Here is a 12,121-nt window from a genome sequence, read left to right as displayed (position 1 = left end):
AGAAATGGTTTTCCTTGCTCTCAGACTGTGAAACATGCATCTTCTCTGGAGTGAGGTGGTCCATTCCAAGAAGGCTTTGGACCATGCTTTGAACAGTTTTGTTTATCAGCATCTTGCTTTCCCATAAAAGTTAATTTTTCCTTCCCTCTGGTTAGTCATTCTCATTGTTTCACATGTTTACGGATTTACCTTCTTCCATGTATTATATATTAGCTTTAGTAACAAACCAGTGTGAGTCAGACATAGGCATACATATGTCCCCTCCCTCTTGAGCCTAGCGCCCACCCCACCACCCCCTGGCTGATTCTTAACAGTGTCTTACCCCGTCTTCCTGCTTCATCTATCTTCCCACCTAAGTGTTTTCATCAGTCCAGTTTGTAAATACATACCGAGTACCTAGTGGGGTCGGATAATTTTTCTAAAGCCATGATTGTAGCTATTTTTTTCTCAGCTCAAAATCCTCAGAGGTTTCTTGTGCCAGTTTTTTTTATTGAGGTATAACTGACCTAACATTATATTCATTGCAGGTGTGCAATGTAATGATTCAGTATTTGTATATACTGCAGTATGGTCACCACAGTAAGTCCAGTTAACATTCAGCACCATGTGAAACTGAAAGTCACTCAGTTGTGTCCAACTCTTGGTGACCCAATGGACTGTAGCCCACCAGGCTCCTCTGTCCATGAAATTCTCCAGGCAAGAATACTGGCGTGGCTAGCCATCTCCTTCTTGATTTTCCTGACCTAGGGATTGAACCCAGGTCTCCTGCACTGCAGGCAGATTCTCTACCATCTGAGCCACCAGGGAAGCCCATTCAGCACTATATGTACTCACAAATTCTTTTTCTTATGATGAGAAGTTTCAACGTCTTCTCTGGTAGCTACTTTCAAATATGCAATGCAGTATTATTATTTAAATTTAAAAACCCTTTATCTTATATTGGAGTATAGCTGATTAACAATGTAGTGATAGTTTCAGGTACACAGCAGAGCAACTCAGCTGTACATACGCATGTATCCATTCTCCCCCAGACTCCCCTCCCATTCAGGCTGCCACATGAAGCAAAACAGTATTATTAACTAAGGTCACCATGCTGCACATTACTTCTTCATGACTTACTCATTTTATAACTAGAACTTTGTACCTTTTGACCCCCGTCACCCATTTCACTGCCATCCCCTTCCACCTCTCACCTTAGGCAGCTACCAGTCTGTCTTCTGTATCCATGAGCTCAGGGCTTTTTTTTTTTTTTTTTTTTGGTGGAAGCCCTAGAGTGTCACATACAAGTGAGATTGTGCAGTATTCATCTTTTTGTCTGACTCACTTCACTTAGCATAATGTCCTCCAAGTCTCCCCATGTTACTGCAGGTTCCCTTTGAGTGTTAAATTTCTTAGCTGGCATCCCAGGTCCCTTCTTGACCATTCCTCTTTCATTCCTAACAGTCCGGCCAAGTCCCCAACTTGTCACTTCCCCTGCATGCTTTATATTCATGTGTAGGATGTAGTGAAGCTGTTAGCCACTTGCACCCATTTAGACGTAAATTAACAAAGTTTACAATTTAGTTGCTCAGTTACAATAGCCACGTTGCAAATGCTCAGTACCCCCACGTGGCTTGTTGCTTCCTATTAGACAGTACAGACAAAGGCTCTTCATCATCACTGCAAGTTCTCTCGGATGGCCCTGGTTTGGTTCCTCTTGTTTCTCTTCCTTCTGGCTGAGCTGTCTTCCCACCATCACTTCACCTCCTCTTCTCCTCTACCTGTAAAAACATTCTCCCTCTTCCAGGGCTGCCACCTCAAGTTCCACCTGTTCACGCAGCCTCCCCTGATCATTTCTTTCTGAATGAGATGCCTCCCCCAACCACTTGAGAGCCTCAGGAACATTTTATATGTTTTTTCTTTATGAAACCTACCCTTTTTTTTTTTTTCATCATCTTGTAACCACTTATGTCCTTATCTCATTTCCAGTACTGAACTGGAAGCCTTTTTGAAGTAAAGACTACTTATTCTGTGCACAGTACCGTGGGAGTTCAATAAACAATTGTTGAATTGAATACCTAGGGAAGAGAATGCTTCTTCTTTCGTTTCTTTTCTGGAATCAGCAAGCACAGTGAATGTCTCAGATTCTTTGCTTTTTTCTTTCCTTCTGTAACCACACAGACAGACCCCCTTCTGTAAGACCCAGCAAAAAACAGCCGCCCCCTGCCCTTCGCCTGCCTGCGCAGGTGGTCACAGCAGATACAGTCCATCTTAGAGCCAGTGCTGCTGACAGCAGGGCCAAGGAGAGCGACTGGCTGCAGCGTACAGACGTGATCCTCCAGCCAGGACTGTGGGGCAGCACGTGGAAGTGGAATGGGGGGAGGGAATGATAGCCCGAGGGCTTCCCAGGTGGTGCTAATGGTAAAGAACCTGCCCGCCAAGGCAGGAGACATGAGACGTGAGTTTGATCCCTGGGTTGGGAAGATCACCTGGAGGAGGGCATGGCAACCCACTCCAGTATTCATGCTTGGAGAATCCCGTGGACAGAGGAGCCTGGCGGACTATTGCCCGTAGGGTCACAAAGTCGGACACAATTGAAGTGACTTAGCACAGCATAGCACAGTAACAGACGTGTGAGTGAGGGGCAGGCAGAGTACAAACCTCAGACCTCAGAGAAGTGACCCCAGAAGAAATGACTGGAACGATAGAGGTGAACTAAGTCAGGGACACAGCGAGGCTCAGGATGGAGAGCCAGAACGTATCTGTTCTCAGCTGGACCCCAGAGGAACTTCCTGGGTGGTTTCTTGCTGCCTGGCTAAGTGTGCTTATGGTGGCGTTTCTCGCCCAAGTCTACCAGCCACAAGGGAGAGGATCCCCCCAAACATTGGTCAGCATGATTTGCAGACACTTGAGGGGCATTCATAGGCTGGCCTCTTTTCTCCGGTGTAGGTGTCCTGGGAAGCTGAACAGGTTGCTGTTTTCTACTCATTGACTGTGGGGGGGTGACCAGAAGGTGAGAGTGCGTGTGTGGGTGTGAATGTGCGGGTGTGCCCGTGTGCACATGTGTGTTCTGTACTGGGGGAAGCAGGGGCTGTGAGAGTAGTTTTACTAAAGCTCTTTGTCTTTCCAGGCTTGTTTTGCAGAGAGAGAAGCACTTCCATTATCTGAAAAGAGGCCTCCGACAGCTGACAGATGCCTACGAGGTAAACTCCTCGCCCAGGAGCTCTCTCTATCAGATTATCCGCCTTAATCTTTCTTTTCTTTTTTCTGTTTGGATGTAAAAGGCATGTGTGGGCTTGGCCTGTTGCAGGTTCAGTCGCTGTCCATGTGGCTCTGGTAGGATCCAGGTGCACAGGTGCCTGGCCCCACAGAGCTGGGACACCTACTTCTGAAACTAAAGCTCCTCTAGTCTCTCCTTGCTCAGAGCTACTGGAGCCCCCAGCTCGGGGCTGGGGGGCTTCCTTCCACCCACATCGTGGCTGAGGGGGGTTCATGTGCATTCTTCTAGATGCTCTTTGACTATTAGCTAAAAGGCAGTCTAGATATCCTCACCTGTTTATCCTCACCCCATTGCCCTGTAAGCAGATCTAATTTCTCTACTGGCCAAAGCATCAGTGTATAAGTCCCAGAAACTACTCTGCAATTTAACACGGTAAAAATGCTCAGACACGAAGTGGAATTTAAGTCAATATTCCTTAGAGTCCTTGAGGTCCACAGAGGGGCTCAGGGGAGGGCAGCAGAAGTGGAGGGGAAGGATGTTGGGACTAGGGGCTGAGTGACAGGCAGAGGGTACATGTGAACCAGAGGCTGCAGTCTTCTGCCCCACTTTCCACAGAGCAGCTCTGCTTTTAACTTGCTCTTTCTTTGGGCCACATTTGATTATTTACGGCAGGGGTTTGGGCCTATAGACTCAAGCAGGTGGCATAAGCCAGGGATGTGGGCTGGGTTGCGGTGGTGGGTGATGGTCAGGGGAGCAGAACCGAGGCAAACCGGAGGACCATGCTTTTGCTCTGTCCTGCCAGCTGCTGTCAAGCAGCATTGCAGACCCAGGGTTGCCAGATCTCTTCTTGTTCTTTGAAATGAAGCCAGAAATTCAGATTTCTCTATGGATCTCTCAACCTGTAGCTGTTACAACTAATTCTAATTAAACAAACAAAACACTACAGGGAACAAACAGAACACATCCATGGGCTACATCTGGCCTGTGGACTTTCAGTATTCAGTCCTTGATGGTTCGGGTCAAGTCAGTCCTGATACAGTTGATACCATGAAAGCTAACAGTTCATGGAATAGTGTGCTAACGTTTGTCATTCATTGTCTCATTTAATCCTCACAGCTAGTCCAGGAGGTAGGTAAGTATTTTTTTCTAGATTAGGAAATAGGCTTAGCAAGATTAATTAATTAATTTTCTCAAAGGCATATAGCTAGTGAGGGGCTCAATGGTACAGAATCCACCTGCCAAGCAGAAGACGTGGGTTCGTTGCCTGGGTCAGGAAGATCCCTTGGAGAAGGAAATGGCAACCCACTCCAGTGTTCTTGCCTGGGGAATCCCGTGGACAGAGGAGCCTGGCAGGCCACAGTCCATGGGGGTCACAAAGAGTTGGACATGACTTAGTGACTAAACCACCACCACCACATAGCTAATGAGAGAAGGAGCTGGCACTGAAACCCATAGCAACAGCTTCTGTCAGCACACCAGCTGCCCCTAGGTGGTGAGCAAGTTTATGAAGAGGGCAGCTTAGGCCAATGAAAAGAGCACTGGACCGAGAGTCTAAAAACCTGGGTTCTTGTTTCTTACATTTACTGTCTTTGTCATCTGGAAAAAGTTCATCTCTCTGGATCTCATTTATACACCATTTATATACTTTAGATTCGTAAAACTGGGGCGATAATACTACCTGCCTGCCTAGGCTTGAATGCTTGAATATTTATGGCTTGGATTAGGATCAGGACCTATTCACAGGTCACCTATGGAAACATTTTCTAGCTGCTCAGGCAGAATTAGCCAGTTTCTTCCTTGTGCCCATTACAGCATTTATCCAGCTCTGTGTATGCACTTGTTTTGTTCTGCCTTATTCCAGAAACACACTAGTACTTCCATGTCTGTCTAACGCCCTCCTCTACAGATAACTGCACACATTCTAACCCAAGCACCTCAAGAGAAGGAACTGAATTTTTTTCATTCTTGTGCCCCTCGTGCTGGGCATGAGGAGATACTTATTAAATATTTGTTAAATCAATAAACGAGTTAATAGGAAATCCTTCCCTGTAATTGTGGGTCTCCTTGGGTCTACACTGAGAAAACAGTAGCACTTGAGTTTCTGCCATGGGAAAAGTCCTCTGCTTGGCTTCTTTCAGTGCCTGTCAGGGAAGGACCCATTGGGTTCAGGTTAAACGCCTTTGTCCCGTTGTCTTTTGCTCACATATGGTCACTTCAGCTCCGGGATAAGGCCTTCAGGCAAAGTGTCCTTCATCCCTCCGAGGTGGCCCTTCTCCTTCTTGCCAGGCGGCTGGGAGGGAGACAGATGTCGCCTTGTCAGCAGGGTCTTGGAACGATTCTGAATAAGGGGTGTGTTTTCTGCCCTGCCCCTTTCACAGTGTCTGGATGCCAGCCGCCCATGGCTCTGCTACTGGATCCTGCATAGCCTGGAACTCCTGGATGAGCCCATCCCCCAGATGGTGGCCGCAGAGTGAGTCTGGCTTTGGGGTGCTCCTGGTGTCCCCTGAAATTGGGTGTTGAATTTGAGGGTTCTTTTTGTTCAGTTTCTGTTCTATTTCTTTTGAATGAAAAACACAGGAGTGCTGCAAAGAAAACCATTGCCCTTCTCTTGACCTCCAGTAACTTCCTGAAACTCCTCCGCTTCAGAAGCCCATTGTGTGCCCTTGGGTAGAGCAAGACTTTGAACTTCTAAGAGAAGGATTCTGTTTCTTCTGTGGCCTTTTCTCTGGGCTCTTGCTCTGGTCTTTGAGAAAAGTCTTCATCAACGGCGGAAAAACCTGATTTTTCCAGAAAGTACACTATACATTTGAATAGCTTCTGTGGGGAAGCACGTGGCAACCCTGTGGACAAAAATGCCTTTGCTTTCTATAAATACCTGTCCAGAAGTCCCTCCTCGCCAATGCCTGGGAGACGGTCTGGCTCTTGATGGCAGTGGATGTGTTACTGGCTTGGTGTACAGATGTCAGGACATCGTTTTCCTAAACTTCTCGTTAATGATTAGAGATCTAAGCAACTAATTGAATAAGATTCTTCCCAAAGCGCTTCTGCAGAGGGTGTCCTCATTGTGGCTTCTCATCCTTAGAAATTCATCACACTTCATTTATTTTTTTAAAAAAAGATTTTATTTATTTTTGGCTGCACTGGGTGTCTTCGTTGCTGTAAACGGGCTTTAGGCTCCAGTAGTTGCATATGTGGGCTCAGTAGTTGCGGCTTGTGGGCTCTAGAGCACAGACTCAGGAGTTGTGGCCCATGGGCTTAGTTACTCCATGACATGCGGGATCTTTCCAGACTGGGGATCGAAGCATTGTCCCCTGCATTGTAAGGCGGATTCTGAACCAGGGATTCTGAACTGAGGACGCCCCACAGTTTATATTTTAAGGGAAAAAACTGATCATCACTCTAGTCTGAGGGGTACCCAAGATAGGAAGGGGCTACCAGGAATTGGCTCTGATGCCCTAGTTCTCACTGAGAGAGAGCACCTTCTCTCAACAGCATCCCCTGCTGCTCCGAAGGTAGAGAGTTGGAGGGAGGCCTGGGGCCAGGTTTGTCTGCCCGCGGTGCACAGAGGCGGTTGTGCCGGGATGCGTGGAGGCCAGCCTGTGCTCCTCCCTGGCCACAGTCCCTCTGCCTGGGTCACGCTGTCAGGTCAGACGAACAGAACCACACATTGTCTCATTCATTCCGTCTTAACAATAACCTCTCATTCTTGCCTTCCTGGGCAGGGTGTCTTGTGATGAATGTGGATAGAAAAGATAATAAAGAATTAGGCCATTAACCCTTGTGATGTGTACAGTGCTTTCAGAGGGAGAGGAAAAATACGCATTGTCTTCCACATCACAGAGCTGCTGCAAGCCTAGTTGCTTCTAGCTCTGGATGTAGAGTTGGACACAGTTTCTGCAGTAACAGGAATTTAATTGTCAAAATAAAGGCCTGTGTGTTTTTGAAATACCAGTTGGGGGTTGGGGGTTGTTTGGGAAGTTCCCCCCACCCATCACATACACGGTCAAGATAGATGGAATGGGAAAATCGGATGTGAGAGAAGACAGAAGACTCTGGAGGAGTCGGTGAGAGTGAAGTACAGACGCCCCCTAGAGAAACAGAGGTTTGGAGCAGGAAGGAGGCCCCCTGTGGGTGTAAGCTGATCGGAAGTGGGAAGATGGTGAAGGGCTTCCTGAAGTGGAAGAACCTGGATCAGCATCAGTTCTGGGTTTTTCTAGGTTCTGTACTTGGAGTTGTATGTTGTTCAGTCTCTCAGTCGTGTCTGACTGTTTGTGACCCCATGGCCTGCAGCACGCCAGGCTTCCCTGTCCTTCACCATCTCCTGGAGCTTGCTCAAACTCATGTCCGTTGAGTCAGTGATGCCATCTAACCGTCTCGTCCTCTGTCGTCCCCTTCTCCTCCTGCCTTCAGTCTTACCAGCAGGGAAAGGGTCTTTTCTAATGAGTCAGCTCTTCGCATCAGGTGGCCAAAGTACTGGAGCTTCAGCTTCAACATCAGTCCTTCCAATGAATATTCAGGACTGATTTCCTTTAGGATTGACTGGCTGGATCTCCTTGCAGTCCAAGGGACTCTCAAGAGTCTTCTCCAACACCAGAGTTTCAAAGCATCAATTCTTCAGTGCATTATGGTGTTGTATTGGTAAAGCTTTTCTGAGGAAATAAATGTTGGAGCAGCTTTTGTGACAACATCATCTAGGAAGAGAGGACCCCGTTGAAGGGCTTTTCACACTGAACAATTGAAGACAACCTAAATATCAATAGTTGGGGATGTCGTAAGTGTAAAGTTTAGGTGAAGTCTCTGTGTCGTGATACATACAGTGAAATATTATGCAGCCACTTAAAAATTAAAAAGTTAGCAGGTGTTTGGTAGGCCTATGGTGATCACTTCATAGTATATACAAATATCAAATCATAACATTGTACACCTGAACCTAATGTTACGTGTCAGTTGTACCTCACTTAAAAATTTGCATATACACATAATTGTGTGTATTTATATACGGGCTTCACTGGTGGCCCAGACGGTAAAGAGTCCGCCTGCAATGCCGGAGACCTGGGTTCGATCCCTGAGTTGAGAAGATCCCCTGGGGAAGGGAACGGCTGCCCACTCCAGTATTCTGGCCTGGAGAATTCCATGGACTGTACAGTCGCAAAGAGTTGGACATAACTGAGCAATTTTCCCTATTCTGTACTATATTTATATATAAAAATGTGTGTGTTTAATAGAGATACCCATGATTTAAATGAGAAAAGGTAGTTAAAGATTCATTTTTTATAGATTAAAATTAAAGGTGGTTCTACACATAGAAATAAACAGAAGGATGTGTAGGATAACATGTATAGGATAACACGATAGGAATTATTTGTGTGGATGATGGGGTTAAAGGTAATTTTTTTTCTTTTCTAATTTTATTTGCATTTTCTAAAATTTCTACAATGAATCCATTGTTTTGTAATCAAAAGAATGTTTTAAAATTTAGAAGCTGATTTGTCCTGATTGCAAGAGCCGCTTGATAGTTAATGACTGAAATTTTCTGTTTCACAGCCACCTTCAAAGCTTTACCTGTGGTTCTTCTGAACATTGATTTAACAAACTTTTAAAGAATTACCTAGACTTTCCAATAATGAACTTTGTCTTATGCCTAGCAGGCAGTTAATTCTAGGTGCTAATAATATTTGTTATGAACAGAGCCTAGTAGCTTGACTTATAATAGTATAAACTCTTTTTAGTAAGAAATAGAGAAATCTTAATGATTTCTATTAAAATATGGGGATTTTTTTTTAAAGACTACCTAATTTTGGAGATTGCTTTTTTATTTGTTTTGCACAAGGAGAAGAAATGCTTGGAAAATGTGGTCAGATTTTTTTTTTCTTTATACAAATGTTAAGGTGACATAGAGGGTGTGTTTAGCTCTGGAGTTTATTCTTCTACTGTCCTCTCTCTCTGCTCCCCGACCTAGTGTGCAACGCACACACATTCACACACATGGGTTTCTTTCTCTTTCCTGTTTTGTTCACATTTGTGCTTCCATTTGTCCTGGGAACAATATGACAAGCTGAGGTCCCTCTAGTGGACAGACCACTTTTGTCAGCTCCTGTGACTGCTGACCAGAGCCAGCAAGGCCAGGCTTTTACTGCTGGTGTCAAACCTTTCAGGAATGATATATTCAGTTCAAGAATAATATATTCAATAATAATGTATTTGTAGGAATTAAGTGTGCCCTTCTTAAGAGAGTGTATCCATAAATTTATATATGTGTTTACCTCAAATAAATTAATATTTTGGAAACACACTAAGTACATTTGCTTTGTTAATGACTTTGGCACTGAAGGAAGCATTTTTTTTTAAATGAGAATCCCTTGCTTCGTTATGGAAAGCTACTTAATGAAACACATGGAGTAAAATGAAAACCCCAGGGAAACAGTGGCAATGTTAAGTTAGGTCTTTTAGCTTCTATAAGATCTGAAAATTATCTTTAACTTAAACATTGTTTTAGGACCTTTCCATTTGTAAAGTTTTCCCAAATATTAAATTTTAATTTTCATGTGCCAGTGTTTTGTCATTTCCCTTTAGAAAGTTTATCAGTAGCTTGTCTCTTGAATAGCTCCTAAAATATCTCTGCTTCTAATTTTAAATTTAATCTGTCTGTTTCCTTATCTTTCAATGAAGATAGCTTATGTCTTCTTTTGTCTTCTGGGCATTTTTGGCCAGGTGCTGCTGGCATCTAGTAGGGAGAGGTCAGGGATGGTGCTAAATGTTCTCCACAGGACAGTCCCTACAACAAAGCATTGTCCAGCCCAAAATATCAATAGTGCCGCAGTGGTGAAACTCTGCTCTAAAATAGCCAACTTCAGTTTTTCTTAAATCTAAACTAAATTTTTCTTATATCTTAGTTTAGATATAATTCTTCTTGCTACAGAGTAGCTTTAATTCTCATTTCTTTACCGAAAATTTGTGTAATTATCCTTTGTAGTTTTTATTTTTTAAGTCGTTCAGTCATGTCCACCTCTTTGGGACCCCACGGATTGTGTAGTCTGCCAGGCTCTGTCCATGAAATTCTCCAGTCCAGAATACTGTAGTGGGTAGCTGTTCCCTTCTCCAGGGGATCTTCTCGACCCAGGGATTAAACTCAGGTCTCCCACATTGCGGGGGTTTCTTTAACATCTGAGCCACCAGGAAGCCCTATCCTTTGTATACTTGAGGTACTTTGCTGGGTAGCTCCCTCACTTTGGTATTCTGTAATAATAAGCCTTGGAATCACTTCTATATTGAGACATTTTTACAACTCTGTTCTCAACTTCCTTTGGGTTGGAAAATGGAGTCTTGAACCAGTTATAGTTCTGACCAATACTGTGTTTATGATGCTTTTAAGAAGCATTTTCATTATTGTTCACAACTCATGAACCCTAACCTCTGGTCCTTTTTCTGCTGTGTTCCTTGTTGTTTCCTACCTTATATTTATATACTCTGTTCGTCCCCCACTCCTGCCATCCCTGAGTACATTACTTGCTACTTACATCTGTTTCATTTGTTTCATTCTCTGCAATTTTTGGCTGCACTGGTCTTCACTGCTGCACGCGGGCTTTCTCTAGTTGCAGAGAGCAGAGGCTACTGTTCGTTGCAGTGCACGGGCTTCTCATTGTGGTCACTTCTCTTTGAGGAGCATGGGCTCTGGGGCACGTGGGTCTCTACAGGTGCGGGTAATAGGCTCAGTTGCTGCATGGCATGTGGGATCCTCCTGGACCAGAGATCAAACCCGTGTCCCTTGCATTGGCAGGAGGATTCCCAACCACTGGACCACCAGGGAACTCCCTCATTTGTTTTATTCTTGTTGACTTCTGATTTACTATTATTCTGGGCTTCCTCTCCTTACAGATTTCCTGCTTGTTTTGATTATTTGCTTTTAAGCCCTTCATCCACACTGGTGACAGTGATGTCCAGAATCAACCAGCTTTAGATCTGTCCTTAATCATCCCCTAAAAGTCTGAGTAAATCGTTGATACTCTTGCTTTGAACTTGATCCTCTTATAGGTTTTATGTACTTTCTAATAGCTGGATGATAGAGCAGTAGTGTTCAGTAGAACTTCCTAAAGCAATGGGAATGTTGTATGTTTTGTGGCAGCCACTAGTCCCATGTAGCTATGGAGCAGTTGCAGTGCGGCTTGTGTGACTGAGGAGCTCAATTTTAATTAATATAATTAAAATGTGAATAGCCTCATGTGACTAGTGGCTACCTGTTGGACAGAGCAGATGTATCACATTGCTACCCAAAATGTGGTCCCCAGACCAGCAGCATCTCCATCACTTGGGAACTTGCTAGACGTGCAGAATCTTGGGTCCTTGTAGTCCTGCTGAAATAGATCTGTAGTTTGATGAGATCCTTGGGTGGCTTCTGTACACGCTCAAGTTAGAGAAGCACTGAAACCTGGCTGTACACTGGAGTCACATGGGGAATTTTTAGAACTATTGCCACTTGGGCCTACCATCAGCAATTCTGATTTAATTGGTACTAGGTATGGCCTGGGCGTTGGAATTTTTTTTTTAAACATCCCCAAAGTGATTCTAATTACACAGCAAAGACTTGTGGTATTCAAACTTTGTATATATCCACATCACCTGGGAATTTGGTAAAAATACAGAGGCCCAGCTCTTTCCTGCTTCAGCAAGCCTGGGTCTCTGTATTCTTCATTAGCCCTCCAGTGATTCCAATGTACGCATTTGGGGTTTATTTAGAACCCCGATCTAGGAGATAGTTTCCCACTTTGTTGGAAATTGTCGTGTAAGTGAGAACGAAATGCCTTGCTGACTTGAAAGAAAACTGATCTACTGGATTGCTTATCCCTATGAGTGAGCGAGTGATCTATGATACTTGTTTTTCACAAAGCGTGCCCCTCTGGGTGTTGGCTCAGTGTTTCCTGCTTG

At 44.5% G+C, this 12,121-nt stretch overlaps 1 protein-coding gene across 1 annotated transcript in view; it reads left to right on the top strand.

The window, feature by feature from the left end:
* Nucleotides 1-12,121, top strand: part of LOC102189488 (protein farnesyltransferase subunit beta) — a 79,345-nt gene that overhangs the window by 36,092 nt on the left and 31,132 nt on the right. Inside the window, exons 3-4 of the mRNA XM_018054063.1 lie at nucleotides 3,110-3,182; nucleotides 5,578-5,669. Coding sequence (XP_017909552.1) covers nucleotides 3,110-3,182; nucleotides 5,578-5,669 — 165 coding nt within the window. The remainder of the gene's footprint in view (nucleotides 1-3,109; nucleotides 3,183-5,577; nucleotides 5,670-12,121) is intronic.

The sequence above is a fragment of the Capra hircus genome, chromosome 10 (genome assembly GCF_001704415.2).
Source record: "Capra hircus breed San Clemente chromosome 10, ASM170441v1, whole genome shotgun sequence".
NCBI lineage: Eukaryota > Metazoa > Chordata > Mammalia > Artiodactyla > Bovidae > Capra > Capra hircus.
This window is presented reverse-complemented; position numbering and strand designations above follow the sequence as displayed.